The sequence below is a fragment of the Apteryx rowi genome, unplaced genomic scaffold (genome assembly GCF_003343035.1).
Source record: "Apteryx rowi isolate R43461 unplaced genomic scaffold, aptRow1 scaffold_225, whole genome shotgun sequence".
NCBI lineage: Eukaryota > Metazoa > Chordata > Aves > Apterygiformes > Apterygidae > Apteryx > Apteryx rowi.
In genome coordinates, this window is record NW_020448586.1 from 731,905 (window position 1) to 750,812 (window position 18,908).

General features: G+C 69.3%; 1 protein-coding gene across 1 annotated transcript in view; it reads right to left on the bottom strand.

Annotated features, from left to right (window-relative positions):
* LOC112965860 (coronin-7-like) overlaps positions 1 to 18,908 on the bottom strand; it is a 33,213-nt gene that overhangs the window by 2,376 nt on the left and 11,929 nt on the right. Inside the window, exons 8-9 of the mRNA XM_026065287.1 lie at positions 8,108 to 8,194; positions 7,743 to 7,825 (exon numbers count right to left, since the gene is read on the bottom strand). Of these exons, the coding sequence (XP_025921072.1) occupies positions 7,743 to 7,825; positions 8,108 to 8,194 (170 nt within the window). The remainder of the gene's footprint in view (positions 1 to 7,742; positions 7,826 to 8,107; positions 8,195 to 18,908) is intronic.

The following is an 18,908-nucleotide window of genomic DNA, read 5'->3' on the forward strand; positions in this document are numbered from 1 at the left end:
GGGCGGCCCGGCCTCGCGGGCAGGCGCGAGGGCCACGCTCGCCCGCTCAAAGGGCCCATTGTGGTCCTCTGCCCGCAGATTTTTTAAATTAGCCTTCCCAAATTCCTCCGAAAATTGCTGCTGTGTAAATATTTTCCCTGCRAGCTTTGTATATTTTCCAGCCCGGCGAGGAGGAGGAGGGATGAAAACCCCGCCGCCGAGCTTGAGCCGCGCGCGGGCGAGCGGCGCCTGCGTACGGCCCCGCCGCGGCCCTGTGGGGGCTGGTGGCCGAGGGGCAGGCAGCCCCTCGCAAAGACAGACGGACAGACGGATGGCTCAGCCGCAGCCTGCGCCCTCGGCCYGCCAGGCCCCGGCGCCGGGCTGCGACTGCGCCAGCACGCAAGGGACCGCAGCAAGGGCCACGGGGGCCACCAAATACCCTCCCTCCCGGCCCCTTACTGCTAATGCCCAGCTTCATATAGGGATTTTATATATGCCAGAACCCCCCCCCAGCTTTCAAATAGCCCCAACCCGGCCAAAGTCACCCCGGAGGGACTTTCCCCCCATCCCTGGACACGCAGCGTCTCTGCACGACTCGAGCATCCCACACGGGCACCCAGCGCCCTCACCAGCACCGCGGGCAGCTGCCGGTGGCCTTGCCGAGCTCAAGGGACATGTGCGCGGGAGCCCCTCGGGCTGGGGGGGGGGTGACACCCGGGCCCCAGCGGTCCCTTCGCCGGGCCTCGCCCAGCCAGCGGGAGCAAACCGGGCACGGCGCAGTGCGGCGCCCCGCTCCGCTCGGATTTGGCAGGTGCGGCGCAGCCATAAAGCCCCCAGCCAAGATTTTCGAGGCGGCTCAGCGGATTTGGGTGCCAGGCAGGAGGTGCTGGGAAGGGGCCGGCGCGCAGGGGATGTCACGGTGTGTCCTGGCCTCAGCACCAGAGCCGGCGGCGGGGAGCGGGGTTAAACCGCGGTTCCAGTGAAGGGCAGCACGGCTTGTGCTGAGATTTGGCCCCGCGTTTGCCTGGGGGCCACGCAGGGGTCCGGCCTCGAGCCCCTGCACCGGGCAGCAAGGGACGCCTGCGGGTCCCCGGCAGCCCCACGTGCACCGGCACCGTCCTGGCTCCATGCAGCAGGATGGAGGCAGGATGCACCGGCAGGGGTGTGGGGGGGAGCTCGGCAGCAGCTCGGCAGCGGCAGAAACGCCGGCTCCGCACAGCGCGACACCGCGCTCTGCCGGCACCGGGTGCGACCCCAGCGGCCCTGCCCATTCCCGATGGCCGCCGCAGGCAAACCTGCCGTCGCAGCCCCCCCAAACCCGGCGGCTTCCTGAGCCCCGAAGCCCCTCGGCCGCCGCCAGCCCTGCCGCGGGCCGGAGCGTGCCAGCAGCGGCTTAGAGCGGCGCATTGCGCGACGCTGCTAATTCCTCCGCGCTGAATCAGCGCAGGCGAAGGATTGCAAAACCCCTGAAACGGGACCAAAAAAAAAAAACCCAAAAATCCCTCTCGCTATTAAATCCAGCCGGGCTGCTGAGCCAGAGCCGCGGCCGGAAGCTGCCGGCAGGGTGAGGGGCTCCGCGAGGAGCGGGGCGAAGCCGCCTCGCGCGCCGGGCACCTCGCCTTCCGGGGCCGYGCGCYGCCGCCGCAAGGCGCTCGCTGCCAGGAAGAGCTCGCGGCAGGGCAGAGATATCGCCGCCTCCCTGGAAAGCTGTGGACGCCTGAGGTTTGGGAGCGCTGGTCGCCCGAGGGGGCGGCTCGGGGCCAGCGGCGAGGCCGGGCCCAGGCTGCCGCCCATCTGGGAGCGATTTCGGCAATTATGGCGCGAGCCGCCTGCCCGCCGGGAGCCGGCCCCCTCGCGAGGCGCTCGGCTATTTTTACCCGGCGTAATTACCCGGGCAGTGCCGTCGGGCCGCGTTAACCCTTTCGGGCGGCTGCCCCACGCAGCTGGACAGCGGCCTGAGTGGGGTCCCCGGGTGCCGCGGGGCCACGCGGTGATGGCACACGTGGGCCCAATGGGTGCCGGGGCCGCCGCCACCGTGGGGGGGGAGGCATTGCCGGCGTGACAACAGCGGCTGCGGCGGGCGAGCTGCCCCTCCACCCGGACGTGCTCCGCGGGGTCCTCGATGCCGGGGACGGTGCCGGAGCGCCCTGAGGACGGCCGAGTGGCGGCCGCGTGGGTCCCGGGTGTCCCCTCCCCTCCCCGCCGGGCCGGGTTTCTGCACCGCTCGGGGTGCCGGGCGGAGGAGGTAGGTGATCCGGCTGTGCTTGTCCAAGATCCCGGGGCCACCCGGAGCCTCCCCAGCCAAACTCAGCAGATTTCTCCCGCCTTGCCCATTCYGCGCAGCCTTCCCCTGATACCGTCTCTTAAGAGCTGTAGCTAACCGATTAAACTCTCTCCGCTTTGGATTATCGGTGGGGCCGTGGCCAATGCTTTCATCCCTGCCTCAGGAGCCCATGGGCTTTCGCTGCCCATCTGAAGGCACTTGCACAGCTGCAGTGACGGGCACAGGGTGAAATGCCCCGAGACGGCTCCTCCGTGTCACCCATCCCGCAAATCCTGCGCCGGCCGCGCAGCGGTGCAACCGCCCGGCTCCGCGAGGCGCCGTGCCGGCTCTGCACCCCGTTACAGCTCCCCGCCACGGCCCGGCTCCGCGCAAGGCAGGCTAACCTGTGCCGGGATGGGGAGGGAACCTCAACGCGCGTGGGTGCACAGGGACGAGCCGGGGACCGGGGCTCAGGGCCAGGGCAGACCGTGCCCATGCGCTAGCGCTTTGGAGGTGTCCGTCTGCTGACACCCAGCTACTCGCTCCCGCAATACAAGGGCAGGAGGGTGCTCAGACCCTCTCTGGTCATCACGCTAGAGCCAGGCACCCGGGCTCGCCACGAGCCACCCGTAGCACCCAAAGCAGCGCTGACGGACTGAAGTGCGCCGGGCAGGAGCCCCGGCCGAGCTCTGCAGGGGCGGTGRTGCACCCCTGAAGGCCCGAGAGGTGCCACTCGCAGGCTGGACCACCAGCAGCCCTTGGGTGCCCTTGTCTGTGCAGCCGGCTCCAATTTATCTGCACGGGGACTTGGGTAAAAATAATCCAGGGTGGGAAGGGTGCATCCCCGGAACGACGCACCGCCGCTTTGGGCAACCCCGTAATGCCCAAGCCRGCTTGCACTGTGGGTGCAGACAGCAAAAGCAGCTGTAAAATTCCTATTAGAACCGAAGAAAGGGAAGCCGAGGCAGAGCTCCGGGCTGCAAAGGTGGAGACGCACTCCTCAGCGCGCATGAGACCTGGAGCTCGGCAGCGGAGACAGCCTGGAGACGTCCTGGAGGACGCCTGCCTTCCCTCCTTCCGCCCTGCTCCGCTTTAGGGTCCGGGCAGGAAAAGCCGGCTCCTCCATGCCGTGATGCCCCTGCTGCCCCCAGTCCCGCTCCCTGCAACAGCCAAGCTGTGCCCTGTGGGGAGCGATCCCACGGGCCCCGCGATCCCACAGGTGATCTGGCAGCCCATGTGGCCCCAGCCGCTGGCTTTGCAAAGGGATCCACGTCCCGCCGCGCAGCTCCACCATGCAGCCAGCGCGAGAGCTCAGAGCYGCAGCAGCCCAGGCCCTGTGAGCTGGGATGGCTGAAGGCTCCGGCTGGAGCAGGGAAAGCTCATGGATGCAGTGACTCGAGCTTTCCCGGGTCAGTGTCCCGGGTGGGGATTGCCCAGGCACCGGAGCCTCCTGCCGCCACCCGCACTGAGTCCTCAGCAAGGCAAACAGCACCAAATCCCTCCCCAAACACCCTCCCTTGCTGCRATTCCTCCCTCCCCGCAGGCACATCCAGCCCCGGCACTGGGTGGACTTTGCCCCCTGCAGCGGGAAAGGCAGCGCGCGGGGGCAGGACCGTGCTGGTGCGGAGCCCCAGGGAGCTGGTCCGGGCGTGCGGCCCCACGGACCAGCCTTGAGGGTCCCCGGCCCCTGGCCATGGCACGAGCGTCACCCGGAGCCGCTCGCCCAGGCCCTGCGAACGCGGCCAGCCCCAGCCCCGAGCCAGCCGCGGCGGGGGGAGGATGCTGCCCGCTGCCGTCTCGGCCGCCTGCCTCCCTGGCGAGGGGCTCGGCCCAGCCCTCCTCCTTCCCGGGGAAGATTTAGGGAGGGCGGAAGGCGAGGTGGCAACCGCCGGGCTGCGGCGCAACAAGGGAGCCACTGTTCCGGCCCGCGGGGCCGGCCGGGCCCCGGGCAGCGCTGCGGTGGCCGCGGCGGGCGCGCGACGGCGGGGTCCGGGCGCTGACCCGCGCCTCAGCCCCGGTAACCCAACCCCGCCGGTCCTGGTTACAATTTAGGGCAACAATAACCTATTGAGGCCGCTTCCTGGCTCCTGCCCCGCTGCTCCTTGATCTAATTAAAGGAGGCCAGAGGGGAGACAAAACCCGATTCAAGGGAGCCACGGGYGAGCGAAAGGCAGCCCGGTGAGCGGCGGGGGCCACCCACGCCTCCTGCTCCCGCCTCCGCCGGGGGCTTCCGTGCGCCGGTGCCAGCGGGGACGTTTCTGGGCAGCAGGCAGGGACCGAGGTCCCCGCGGCGGCCGGCGCCGGGAGGAGGGCAAGAGCCGCTCGCCCAGTCCCCGCGGGCCCAGGACGGCCGGGGCAGATCCTCCAGCGCCCGCCCAGCAGCCGCGCCGGGGTGCGCCGGGGTGCGCCGGGGTGCGCCGGGTGCTGGGGTCTCCCCGGCGGTTGCCGCAAGCCCTGTGCTTTGAAACGAGCTTTATGCACTAGCAAAGATCTGGCCGGCTCAGTTTTTGGGGAGAAAGTGAGGGTGGATCAGGCCAACGCCCCCATCTTCCACCTTCCTTCCCCCTTCCCCGCGGCAATGCTCGGAGGGGAAGGAGTCCCCCGGGCTGCAGTTTGGGATCGGGGTGAAACGGCTGCGGGCGCTGCCRGTTCCCAAATGGCATCCGACGGCTCCTGCCGGGCTGGGCACGCTGGGGCTGTCCCCACAGCCGAGCGGGGCCCCGCGGCTCGCRCTCCCGGCGCCGGTAATGAGCGGTCTGAGTTTCCTGCCGCCCACTGATGACTTCCGCAAAGAGCCTCGACGAGCGGCTGCACTGGGCTCCCCGCGCACGGCTGCCACGGCCCCGCAACGCTGTGCCCCGCAGTCCTGTCCCCAAACTGTCCCCCCGGCCGCACCACGTCCCTCCGCCTGGCAGCACCCCTGGCTCTTCCCTCCGCCAGAAGCTGGGGCAGAGCCAAGCCCTGTTCACCGGTTTGGCAGCACGGAAGTGATTTTGGACAGCCCGGCTGGGCTCCCGTGGGAGGCTCCCGAGTGTCCGGGCTGAGCGCAGGGACGGAAAGCACCTCTTCCCCCGGCGGCACGGAGCGGCCCGGCTGGGAGAGGTGGCACTGCTCAGCCGTGGCTGCTGGCGTGAGCCGAAGGCCCCCGGCGAGCTTGCCCCCGGCACCACTGAGCCTCAGTGGAGCGCTGCAGCCTGTGCCCCGGGGGGCGATCCCCCAAATCACTGCCCCCTCCGCAGCCTGTGCGGCCCGGGCCGGGGCCGCGCGTGCCTGGGGCGCCCGAGCATCCCAGCCGGCCAGGCAGCTTCGGCGGAGGGAAAACACAGCGCTCGCTTATCACATCTGCCGGGAGCAAGCCCAAAATCCCCCTCCGCGATTTGTCAGCTCCGAGAGATTTACGGGCAGCAAGAGGTGGGGAGCGGGCTGGAATTTCGGCTGCGAGCGCTCAGCCCCAGCGCGTGGCTTTCTCCAAAAAAAAAAGCGCCGCCCTCTCTTTTGCAGCGGGCGCCTCCCCGGGGGAGCGGGGCCCCGGCTGCCCCCGGCCCGGGGGCTCGCCCGCCGCCGGTCCCGCAGCGCCCCGCCGCCCCTCTCCTCCGCCGCCTTATCGGCTCCCGTTCCCATCGCGCCGCGACCTCGCGAAGCCCCGGCATGACACGCAGATAAGAGCCGCGCACACGGAGCATGCCAGCCGCATTCCTCGCGGCCGATAAACCCGGCAGCCAAAATAACTCCAGCCGGCGCAAACAGGGCCGCGAGCAGTGCCGCGCGTCTGGATCCAATTTAGCCAGGCTGGCTCGCCGCGGCGCGAAGGGGCGGCGCGGAGGGCCCCGGAGCGCGGGGGCGGGCGGAGCGGGCGGCCTCCTCGGGGTGTGCGAAGCGGGGGGGGCTGGGGGCGATTCCTGCCGGTTAGGCGCGGCACGGTGGAGTCTCTGCCGGCAGCTATAAGGCCCGGCCCAGCAGCCTGCGCCTCCCCGGACGGGCTGCAGGGACCCCAGCCTGTCCCATATTGCGGGAGGGGGGCTGTATCCAAGCTGGTTTTAAGCACGGGAAAGCATCCCCTCGACATGACCTTTTGGAGTGTGTTGTGTGCCCAAGTCTCCCTTGGAGGTGTTCACCCTGGATACTAATGATGCCTGGCCACAAAGGACAAAGATGGAGGCTGCTGCAGCTGGAGGGCAGCTACGGCCCAGGACCACCCCCAGCAGCGCTCGTGGAAGGGATCGCTTCCCACAGCAGCACGCTCGCGCTCTCCAGGACACAGCTGAGGCTGGATGTGGCACCCCCGAGGCTGCCTCGGCCCCTCGTCCAGGCAGAGCCGGGGTGCGGGAGAGCCCGGAGAGCTTGTGGGAGGACAAGTGACGCTCCGGCTCTGCTCAGCAGCGGAGGGGGACCTCCCTTCCCACCTCCGAGCCTCCCGATCGGCTCCCCCGCCTCGGGGCGCTCCCCTGGCCCTGCGCCGACCGGCCCTTCCTCGCCACGGAGCTGCCGGCACCTCCCCACCGCAGCCCCGGCCGCTCGCCGCCCCTCCGCCGGGCCCGGCGGCCCTCAGCCCCGCTTCCTTGCCCGCCCCGGCGCACGGGCCCGCCCAGCTGGCAGCCACCCCAGGCATTGCCCGCTCCCACGTCTTGTCCCGTAGCTCTGCGCGGGGCAGTCCCTGCCCCAGCGCTGCTGCCGTCCCTCCCGTCACGGCGCCACGGAGCRTCCTTCCACCCCAATGTGGCTGGGGACATAGCCACTGTCACCTCCGGTCACAGTGCCACAGAGCATCCTTCCACCCCAACGTYGTGGGGACACGGCCAGCTGTCCCCAGCACTGCCACCTCCCATCACAGTGCCACGGAACATCCTTCCACCCCGACATGGCTGGGGACATGGCCACCGTCACCTCCGGTCACAGCACTGCAGAGCATCCTTCCACCCCAACGTGGCTGGGGACACGGCCAAACCACCCTCAGCATGGCCACCTCCTGCCCTTCCCACCTGAATGAGGTCARGGACAAGGCCACACTGTCCCCAGCACTGCCACCTCCTGTCACAGTGCCACAGAGTGTCCTTCCACCATAATGCTGCTGGGGACACGGCCACTGTCACCTCCTGTCACAGCACCACAGAGCTTCTTCCCACCCCAATGTGGCTGGGGACATGGCCACACCACCCTCAGCATTGCCACCTCCTGCCCTTCCCACCTGAATGAGGTCAGGGACAAGGCCACACCATCACCAGCACTGTCACCTCTGTCACAGTGTCATGGTGCGCTCTTCCCGCCCTGACACCGCTGGGGACAAGGCCACAGCGTCCCCAGCTTTGCGGCCGGGCGCTGCYGACACCGGGAGCTCGCTGCTGCGTCCTCCTCTCCCGCCATGCTTGCCGCGGGTCTCTGAGCAAGGGGGAGCCGGCGGCCGCGGCCGGGCACGTCCCCCCTCCGGCAGCGGCCAAGCACCCCGCGCTGCGCCGCGTCCCCTCCGAGGCCCTCCCGCCCCGCGGCGAGTCCCCGTCCCTACCCGGGCGAGGTGTCCAGCGTCAGGCAGTGGGTCGCGCTGCTGAATTTCCGCGTGTCCCACAGCTTCACCTCGCGCTCCCGCATCTGCAGGGCCAAAGACTTCGTGACCGCGAGGCGCCGGGGCAGCGTGTCCCTCGCCCGCCCGCCGGCCACCCTGCCCAGCGAGGGCCAGGCCGCGCGGCCGGTCCCGCTCCGCCACCCACGGCACGGAGAGCGGACCCGCGGCCTCCAGAGCCGCCTGCTCCCCCGGGGGCCGCACTGGCCGCTCCAAAACCGCTTCGCTTTGCATTTACACCGAGCGAGACCAGGCCGGCGTGGAGAACACGCGCCGGGTGCTGCGGGGGACCTTCCCAGCGAGGGCCGTACCTGGCTGCAGCCGACGGAGATGAGGTAGTCGCTGGCGCCCAGCCAGACCAGCCGCGAGTCCTTGTTGTTCTCGTGTCCCTGGACGCTCTGCAAGGCACAGAAGACGCCACGGTCATCATTTCCACCAGGCACGCTGCGGGGGACGCATGCTTTCGGCGTGACTAAAGAGTGACCGTGAACAGCCCCGGTGCGGCACGCGCGGACCCAAGTGCTGCCTCCCGGCCCGCCCGGCCCGGCAGCTCCCCCCCGGCCCGGCAAGGTGCCCGTGGCGTCAGCGGTGTCGCGGTGCTGGCAGCAGGCACAGCACGCAAGCGGCCACGGTGCTCAGCGAGCCGTGAGCAAGCCGGGCCGTGCTGGCGGGCCCAAGAAGACGCTCGTGCCCAGCCGGGGCCGGGGAAGGAGGAGAGGAACTTACTTCCCTGGGTGCATCCCCGGACTCTCGATCCATGCCAAATCCCGGCTGCAAGAGGCAGGCGCCCCGCGCCCGTCCGGAGGCTACCGAAACACTGAGGGTCAACYGAGCGGCGGGGCTCTCCAGACCGCCGCAGCCCCTTCCTCGCCGCCTGCGGCCCCGCTCCTCCTTGCGCACCCCTGCGACCCTCCGGCCTGCCCCCCCGGGGCAGCGTCCCCGAGCCCCGTGCCACCGCGCGGCCCCCAGCGCCGCTTCGCCGAGGACGGGAGGGGAAGAGTTACTAGCAGGGCGGCTGCGGCTGCCTGCCGCGTCCCATGTGGCCCCCAGATGGGTCCTGCGGTTAGCGGTGTCCCAGCGGGACCCCGCCGCCGGCGCTCGCCCCYGCCGCGCGGGAGACGCTTGGAGCCCCCTCGCTCTTTTTTTAYGGCGCTCCAATAAAACAGCCAAATTGCTAACGATTTAAAAGCTGTCATGGAAAAGCGGGGAGCTCCGCCAGCGCTAAACCGAGCGCGTTGCTTCCGCTACCGCCATGCAGCCAAACGCTGCCCCGCTCCCGTGCCTCGGCCCCACGCACGGCCGCGGACCCCCGCGCAGGGGTCGGTGTCCCCGGACCCAGCTAACGAGGGTGCCCGTGTGCCTGCCGCCGTGGGCACCGGCGCTGTTTGGGGGAAGACGGCTGTGAGCCGTGGGAGCCCCTCGCTGCCTCGGCCCGGCAAGCTGGAGCTCAGCCCGGAGGGCGGCGAGAGGCCGGGCTCCGCTGCCACCCTGCCAGCGCGGGGACAAGCAGGACGGAGCCAACGTGGGACCCCCACCTTGGGGACAAAGGTGCCGGTGAGACGCCTGACCTCCAGCTCCTGGTGCCCCCTCCGTCGGCTAGGCTTATGCCAGCCCGCTGCCACCGCTTGTAGCAGAGGCAGGATTGGGCTCCCTCCGTGTCAGGAGACAGGGATGCTCCGCAGGCTTTGCAGAGTGGCTGCAGCCCGATCCCAGCAACGGGGAGCAGCCTCCGGCCCCGCATCCGATTGCCCCGAGGTGCCCACGTGGCCACAGCTCCGGGCCGGCACACAGGCGCTTGTCCCTGGCACCCGCTGCAGCGAGCCCGGGGCAGCCCCATGCCGTGAGCRGCCTCATCCCGCAAGGTGCGAGGGGCAGGCCTGGGAGAGGCACCCGGAGCTGGCACCGGCCGCGCGCAGCACCCATGCCCGCACCAAGCCGAGCAGAGACCCCCCCCCCCCCCGGCAGCCTCCTCCTCCGACCCCGCAGACGAGGGAGGCGAAGGGAAAAGCCGCCGCCGGGAGCAGCCCCCTCGGGCGCCGGGCTCCAGCCCCGCTCAGCGGGGTGCCCGCGCTCCCCACGGGCCGGGCCGGCAGGCGGGAGGTGGTGTGTGGTGCCAAGCTCCGATTCTCCCCGGCTCCGGCACGTGGGCCTCGCTGCCAGCACAAACACCGCGCGAGCCAGCGCAGCCCGCTAGGAAGAGGCAGCGCCGGCCAAGCCCGGCGTTCCCAACGGCGGCAGGCAGGATGTGGGGCGGGGGGGGCCCGTTCCCCACACCCAGCAAACCGGCACTGGGAATGTCTCCCGGGAAGGACAGGACACCCCTCGGCTCACAGCCTTGCCCTGCCAAACCGAGACGGGCCTGGCAGCAGGGATGATGTCCCCAATTCCTGCCAGCTCTGTCTCCCTCTGTCCCACGGGAGCTGCTGTCCCGCTATGGGCACTTTGCACGGCTCCGGGAACGGCGCTGGTCCGGCCCCTTCGTGCTCCCGGGGCCTTGGGACACCATCGGGGCGAAGCAGAGGGCCAGGGCCCCCCGCAGCGCAGGGGCTCAGCATCGTGTACCCCATGGGGAGGAGGAGGAAGAGGAGGAGGAGGAGGGGAGACCGAAAGCAGGGCAGCGGGAGAGGCATCCTGGGGGCTCTGGGCCCGGCCACACAGCCCGGCAGTGCCRGAGCAGTGGGTCCCAAGGAGCCGGGGACGCAGAAGGCCGGGGGCTGCGGTGGTCTTCTCCGCGCCCACGCGCACGCAGCCGCCGTCTGCCTCTGCCACAGGTCTGTCTACCTGCAAGCGCACCCTCCGCTGGGTGCCGGAGAAGGGGATCCCATCACCTCCGCCACCCTCGTCCCATCCCTGCCGGCGTGCCCACCCTACCGGAAGGGCCCGGGGGCTCGCCGTCCCGGCCGCCAGCTTGCCGCCTGCCTAATGAACTAGGCTCGGCTCCGCGGAGCCGGCAGCAGTGCCGCAAGGGGAAGGAAACGTGACAGCTGGAGATGTGCTAGCCCTGCCGAGCCGACTGCATCGGCTCCGCTGCCTCCTGCGCGCGGCCAGCCCTGCTCAGCAACCGGCACGACAGCCCGCGAGAGGCGGAGGTGGGAGCCAGCACCCCGGCTCCCCCAGGAGCTGCCACGCTCAGCGGCACRGCGGTCGCGGCACGGCTTGCTTGTGGGCCCAAGCGCTTGTGGAGAGCCGAGCTGGCCTGCTCGCTCGTGACGGCAGAGCCGGGCTGCTCCCACCTGCATCCCAGAGGGCTGGAGGTGCTGCCCCGAAACCYGCTGCCAGCCCGGCCCTCGCCGGGACCGGGACCCCCAGCGCAGCCCCGCGCCGGAGCCTCGCCGCCTCCCGGCCCACGGCTGCGCGCTCGCTGCAGCGGGGAAACATGTTTTCTGCATTAGTTCCATCCTGGGCTGAGCTGTACGTATGTCAGCAAATATGCGGGGAGGCTGGGGCTGGGGCGCTCCGGTTTCGGAGGTGGCTCAGACACCAGGCTGCGCAGATGCTGCCAGAGGTGAGTGCGCAGGGGCGGACGGCGCGTGTGCCGCACCACCTAGCGGCAGCCGGGCCCGCGGACCCCCCCCCGCCCTGGGCGTCCCCCCGGGGGGCAGGTGCCGCGGGGGCCCGGCAGCGACGAGGCCGTGCGAGCGGCGAGCTGGCAGCCTGGCACAGACGGGAGAAAGCGGTGCGGTCCGGCCGGCGGAGAGCCCCGGGGCGGCCGCCTGCCTGCTGCGGGGCTGCAGGGCTGGCAGAGCCGCGCAAGCACCCAGGTGCCCGGCCYGGGGAGCCCTCGCCTGCGTCCCCCCAGGGACCGGGACCGGGCACCAAGCAGCTGCAGAGCAAGCATGGGTGTCCCTCCTGTGTCTCCCCAGGCTGCTCGTCCCCCCGGCAGGCTCGGAGGGGAGGCAGGAGCAACGGCGGCGTGGGGAACGCCGACAGCACCAACTCCAGGCCGGCACGCGGGGAGCCGAGGAGGCCTTCCAGCTCCCCCGCCGCAGCGCCGGGGGAGCCCTGCCTCTTCCAGCCCGCTGTGCAGGTCCAGCCCAGCTGGTTTGAAGCAGCCCAGGCTGGGGGGAGCTTGCGCTCCCTCCTCCRAGACCGCTCAGCAGCACAGGGAGGATTTCCCTGCGCCGCCCTTCTCCCCGTCGCAGCCCGTCACTCCCTCGGGTTCYGCGCCTTCCCCCCAGCGGGGACGTGCGGGGCCCCCGGGGGGATGCGCAGCCCCAGGCACCGGCCCAGGAGCCCTCAGCTGAGCTGCTGGACACAGAGGGCTGCGGGGGAGCCAACCATTACGCACCAGCCGGGGAATAGGAACGGCACGGCCGGGGAATAGGAACGGCATGTCGGATGCAGCTGTTGGCAGCGGAGCCGCGGGTGGGTTCGCGAGCTGGCAACAGCTGGCTGCGGCGAGCGACGGCTTCTTGGCTTCACCGCCGGCTGCCTAGGAGAGCACGACACAAAGCAAAAACTGCTCCCTGCACCAGGGCGAGCGCTGCCTCCGCGGGGAATATTTACCTTCGGCTGCGATACAAGGGYAGGGGGAGCGGGGGCCCAGGGAGCCCAGGGCAGAGCCGGGAGCTGGGGGGCTCCCACGGCAGCGAGAGGCTCTGTCCCGCCGGGAGAGGCAAAGACAACCTCAGCTCCGCAGCTCACGGGAGGCCTGGGGTCCCCCCTGCTGGCTGCCTGCCCCCCGCTCCAGCCCCGCTTGCTGGGAAGGGCCTGGAAATTTTGTAAAAAAGAAACAGATAAAGTTCAAAAGTCCTGCTGAGCAGAGACGTGCTGCCAGAAAGCCTCTCCTCTGCTTTTAGCAGGGCTGCAGGGGCCCTGGGGCAGTGTCTTACCCTGGGAGAGCTCAGCCTTGCCCGTGCCCACGCAGCTGGCAGATGCGGGCATCCAACCCCTACCGAGAAGCAAAACCAGTGGTGGGATCTGCAGAGATCCCAGTAGCAGAGCTGGGCTGAGCCATGTCTTTGCCAGGGGGTGTTGGGGCAGGAGGGGTCCCGCAGGGCCTCCCAGGCCGGGGTGCCAGGGCGGGCTCTGCCCTGGCTGTGTGGGCGCTGGGGAAGAGAGACACGGGCAGACACCTCTTCCATATGCCAACAGCACGAGTCTGCGCAAATCAGGAAAGCAACCGCTTCTTCCGTACCCCCTGGGGCCAAGGCAAGACTCCTGGGGCAGGAGAAAAGGCTTCCCGGAGAGCCTTCTCCCGGCGGTGCGGAGGGGGTTAACCGCGCAGCATCCTCGCAGAGCAGTGGTGCCTGCGACCCCTCCTCCAGGCAGAAGAATGTGATCTCCCAGCATTGCCAAACACAAGTTATTCCAGAGGTAGCCAGGAGAACAGAGCAGCTTCTCGAAGGCCAGCCCAGTCGACGCACCAGGCCAGCCCACGGCCGTGCAAACTGCAGACCAGCTCCTTGTTTCTGGCTAGAGCTCAGGGAGACCATGAGCTACAAAAAGCCTACAGAGAAAGCACAGGGCAGGGCTCAGCAAGGGACGGTCTGCAAGGCTGGAGCAGCTGCGAGCTCCAGGCCAGCTTGAGTTTTGCAGGCAGAAGTTACTCTCCTCAGTTCTCCTCTGAAACAGAGGAAAAAGCGGACACACAGGCCCAGCCACCAAGCGATGATGACACATCTCCTGCCTCTGACTGTGACTGCTAATGAAGGCCAGCTCTCTGCTCTGGATTTCAGAGCGGTGTCGCACTCCTCACTGGTCAGCTACCCCTTGCTGAGCTCCCGTAACCAACCACTGCTGTCCCAGCCGCTGGCCTGATGTGGAATGAGGCTGCAAACTTCCCCAGGGGGGTAGGGGTCATGGACAGCCTTCAGACTGGTTTCAGAGTCTCTTTCCACACCCGTAACAGTGGAAGGACAGTGCGTGTCTGTGTGTCACAGTGGGGAGGCAGCGCTGTGAGCACACCTCATTCCCACGTCACCACCTCCAGGTCCTGCCAGCCAGGCAGAGCATCACTGTAGGTGCCCCCATGTCACGGGGAGCTGGGCAGCGTCAGACATTTGCAAGCTCTCCCAGGTCAGGGGACTCCATGCACCCAGGGAGGAGGGGAAGGCGGAGGTACAAGAGCAGATCCGGCCCCAGCCCATGGTTTTAAGCACTCATGGGTGCTTAGGTCGGGGCCCAGAGCCGAGAGGAGGACACGGACAGACAAGTGAGGGCAGGGGCTGAGGCCAAGAGCAGGGAGATAAGGGAGATCCATCCTGCCACAGGGGTCTCCGCAGACCTCTTCAGCTCAGCTCCTCCAGTGCTGGAGGGATCCCACCCTGCTGCCCACAGACCTCAGGAGAAGAGCTCCTGGCCTCCATCCGCTCCCCTGTGCCCTTGGCGAAGCCAAAACAAGGCCCCCAAGGAGAATCACAGCTCAGCAAGGGCAGGGAGGTGGGTGGGGACGGCCACCAAGGCTGCAGAGAGATGCCCACCTCAACAGAGTCCCTCAGCCGTCACGGCCCTGACGCTGGCCTCCAGCTGGCAGGAATGCCGTGGGGGCTTCAAACCCATTTTGACCCCATTCTCGGGTTTGTCTGCAGCAAGGTGGGACGAGGCCTTCCCAATCCTTCCTGACGCCTGCACTGAAAATGGTCGGGGCCATGGTGCTCTCTCCTCGCTAGCCACAACACCAGTAGCTATCGTCTCAGGGCGTTACTGGCCATCACCCGTCTCAGGACCCCCGCTCAGGCAATGCCCTACTGAGCGCCGCACCAGCACCTCAGCTCTGCTCTGCCCTTCCACGGGGCCGGGAAGGGAGCACAGCTCTGCCCAGGCTTCCCAGGGCAGGCAAGGAGACCCCTCCGCAGCTCACTGTGCCCACGCCACCTACAAGTGAGCAGCAGTGATTTCTGGCCAGTTTGGCATCGCTGACTGGACGGCGGCCAGGACGGACCGGAGCACCCATTCGCGCACCCCGTATCCCTCGTGTCTCATTTCTTCTTTCTCCCTGCCAGCGGATGCCTGCAGCCCACCAACCCGGCAAGGTTGTCCCCACCAAACCGGCGGGAGGGAAAGGCAGCCCAAGCGAGGGCGAGACAGGGCTCGGGGAGGGGAGGGAGGCGAGATCGCGCCCCCGCGTGCCCACGGCCCTCGCAAAGCTGCGAAGAAAGCAAAGGGCTTGTCCTGAATCCGCCTCTACTTCCCCATCCCTGCAATACCAAGCAGCATTCCTGAGAAGGAAGGATGAGGGGGAAGCAGAGAAGAGGAAATATAAACAGTCCCGTGCAGCTACGCTGGGGAACAGAAGCATGAGAGATTGGAGTGCGCGTTACTATAAATAGGCAGCCCAGAGCTAGGCCAACTTTTTCAAAGCTTCCCACGGTCTCCTTGGGAATGTGGGATGCTGTGGACTTTCCCCCAGCCTGGAGGAAACTGCTGCCGAGGCTGGGAGTCAGGTACCCCCGGGGTGACCTCAGCGTGGGATATCGAGCAGTTGGGGCAGGGGGGAGGAAGGCCGAAAGCCTCTATACATCCTCGCGCGCCTTCCCGCCGCCGCGAGGTCCCCATCCAGCATCGGGCTGAGGCGGCGAAGCGCCGATCGCCGTGGCTGGTTCCCGAGCGGAGGCGGAGGGGCCACGTCGGGGCGCCCCGGGCAGGGGTCCCCCGGCTGTGCTGCCGTTCTGCCCCGGGCACGGCCACCCTGCCGGACTCTGCCCAGGCGGCTGGAGCAGCCGCTGCAGCATCTGGGCAGGGAAGATGGAGCAGCCGTGCAGCAGGGCCGTGGTGGTGAAGGTCCCCAGGGACTGGCCACATGGCTCCCAGCGCCTTCCCCTCGCCCTCTCCCTCCGTCACCCCCGTCTAGGGTGACGCCGGCAGCAGCCGGAGGACACGTAGGCCACGGCATGGCCCCTCGCCCGCTCCCGGGGGACGCAGCTGTGCCAGGGGCCAAAGGGGGTCTGCTCTGCTCCGCGGGGGAGGCCGCCCTGCGCCCACCGCGTCTGGTGGGGAGCTGGGCCAGGCGGCGGGGCCGGGTCACCCCGGGGGCACGCGGCCGGTGGCAAGGCCATGTGCCGCCCGCTCAGCGCGTCGCTCAGCGCGCTGGGCCGCTGGCGTCCCTGCCGCAGTGGCGGCGGGCAGCGCGGGGAGGAACCGGAGCGGCGTGCCGCGCATTCCTGTCGCGGCCCAGGCAGCCCCGGCGCGTCGCCACGGCAACGCGGCCTGCGCGGCGCCGCCGAGCCCCGCGCGGCCTCGAGCCTGGCCTGGGCGCTGCGCTGCCCGAGGGGACCCGCTCGCCCCGCGCCAGGGCAGCCAGGCCCTGACGTGGGGTTGGGAGAGGGGGACGATGCCGTCTTCTGTCGCGTCGCCGCCGGGCGCCAGCTCTGTCCCTGCCAGAGGGGGCTGCCCGCGGTGCCGGGGAGCTGGGCGGCTGTGGGGCCGCCATCGCTCCTGGCCGGCTGCGAACTGCTTGGGGAAGGCCGTAGGCAGGGCAGAGCCAGCCATGGGAGCAGCTCCGGACTCTCCCTGCCAAAATCCCCCCTGCCTCCTGCGGCAGGGAGGCGACGGCAGTGCACGCACAACCCGCCCAAGGGGCCGGGCGGCCTCGGCCTCCGGCACAGCCAGAAACACGTGGCAATAACTCCAGTTACRAAGGTCCTGAGCGGGAGAGACGCCCTCCCGCCCTCCATGGCACGAGCCTGGCCTGACCGGAGAAGGCAAGCGGGATGCCGGGCTCTGCTTGCCCGAAGGGAGACGCAGCTCCCGTTCCCGCGAGGAGAGAAGTTGCACCCCAGCCACCCCCGGCGAGCGGCGCCCACTCCCCCCACGCTGCCCCTTCCCTCCGCGCCCCATTCCCTGCCGCCTGTCCCCGGCTGCCCTCAGCCCCGGGAAGGCGGCCGCAACCCCAAGGGGTCAGCGAAGGGCTCCAAGGGGAGCTACTGAAAACGTGAGCGGGGGCAGGCACTCGCCYGGCGCGCGCGGCTCTTCCCTCGGCCCCGGTCCCGCTGAAACCCTGGCGGTGGAAGTTTCTCGTGAGAACGGAGCGAGCGCCGACCCATCCCACGCTGGCCACGCTCGCCGGCTTCCCCGCCGCCCRTCATCAGCGCCGCCTGCCCCCGGCGCCGTAATGGGAGCCAGGTGCCGGCCAGATGCACGCCGCTCTACGCGCGCTCGTGCAGCGTGTGAGCGCGGGGGCGGCGGCGCGAGCGAGCGAGGAGGCGGGAGAGGGCCACGGCCCATCCGGCTCCGCGCGCCGCCGTCCCAGCGTGGCGCTCCCCTCGCCCCAGCCAGCGGCCAGGAGCGGGCTAACGGCCCCCACGAGCGAGCCYGGGTCACCGTGCTCAGGGGAGGCTTGGGCAGGCGCGTGCCGGAGCGACGCGGTGTCTGGCAGAGGCAGCGCAGAGCTGGGGCGCGGGCTCTGCGGGAGGATTACGGGCAGCGCTGCCATCCAAAACCGGGGCGCCACGCAGCTCGCACGCAGCCGCGCTGCCCGGGTGTCTGCACACCTTCGTGCACGGGTGCTGCCCCGGCCCAACACCGTGCGTGCCTGGTTTGAGGCGCACGCGTGGTTTTGCCCCTTGCAGTCCCTTGGTCCCCAGCCACGCGGTGCAGGATGGTGCCCCCGAGGAGGTGCATTCACTGCGTGAGGCAGCTCCTTTTTCTAGAAGACGTGCAAGACCCCAGACCGGCGCGTGCAGACGGGGCCCTGCATGCTGCTCTCGCCCCCCCCAGCCTTTGCCAGCGTGGGAATAGGAAGCACAAGGAGCCGGGGCTTACCAGAGCCTAGAGGAGGGCACGGCCGGTAGAGACGCCGCCCCGGGCACCCTGCCAACGCAGTGCACTAACTACCGCTCAGCGCCAGCTTCGGTGAATCACCTGGGTGCTGGGACGCTGGCCACAAATCCTGCAGAGCCATCGCTCTGCTCCCACAGCCCTGCGTCCACTGCTACGCCGAAGGTGCCCACAAATCAGCCGGCAGGCATGCGCCACGCTGCTGGGGCAGGGCAGGCCACCCCGCTGCCAGAGCGGGCACGCTACATCGGACCGTCTCGCTCCCAGCTAATGGGCAGCTCCAGGGTGCAAGGGGTACCCAGATGTGCTCCAGCTTAGCAAACGCATCCTCCTGGTGCTCTGATCCCTGCTCAGCACCGTGTCCCCCAGCACTTCCACCCCATCCCCTCCTGGGCTTGGCTCCTGCATCATGAATCCCCAAAGGCATGGGCTGGGGGGATCAGGGAACACACAGAGGGAGGAAGGGTCTTTCATGAGCTTTGCTGAATTCCCAGGTGTCGCAGGGACGGCAAAGGCAAGAGCGGGAGAAGCAGGCRGAGGTACATGGAGCCCCAGCGGAGCAGGCCCTGGAGCCGAGGCCAGGAGAGACCGGATGCAACTCGCTTCCAACAAGAGGGTCAAGATAAGGAAGGCGACTCCGCACAGCGGCAACGGGTCCAGAGCACGTGGGAGGGAAGGGCAGGCCACGGCGCGGAGCACGAGGAGCTCGGCCTTGGGAGGAGCACCAAGGCCACGGCCGCGAACAAGACTCGTGGGACCTTTCCAAAAAGACTTCCGAGCTCTCCGGGGGTGGGAGCAGGCCTGGATCAGGCTGGGCTGGAGGAGCACGGCGATGAAGGGAGGCACGCTAGAAGCAGCTGCAGCAAGGGGTGGCCCTGGTGCCCGGGGGGGGGGCACAGAGAGCCCTGTGCCGCCTGCTGAAYGGGGCTGAGCGGCCGCTGCTCGACTCGCCCGGGATCCCCCCGTTGCATCGGCTCTGGCTTATTCCAAACTCTCTGTAGCACAGGATCGAGCCACGGGCAGAGCGGAGGCTGAGTGGAACCATGCTGAGCAGAGATGGGCACAGTCCCCCGGATGCTACAAATGTCACCGTCCAGCAGCCAGGCCTTCGGCTACACCCCGGCAGGACGGGGGTGATGGCTACTCCCCAAGCCCCGGGGCAGGGCTGCACCCTCTTGCCTGCGACAGCGGCCCACCCTGGGCAGGAGGATGCCCCCGGGGGGATTTAGCAGCCCRTTTTTCACCTCAGTTCCCCCAAATGACCCCAGATGGGCTAGGCAGTCCAAAGCCAGTTTAGGGGCCCCAAGGAGTCACACTGGGCAGAGGAGTCRGTGTAGCTGTGCCTCCCTGCTCCAGCCCAGACACAGCGATGACGGGCTGTGGGTCCAGCAGGGT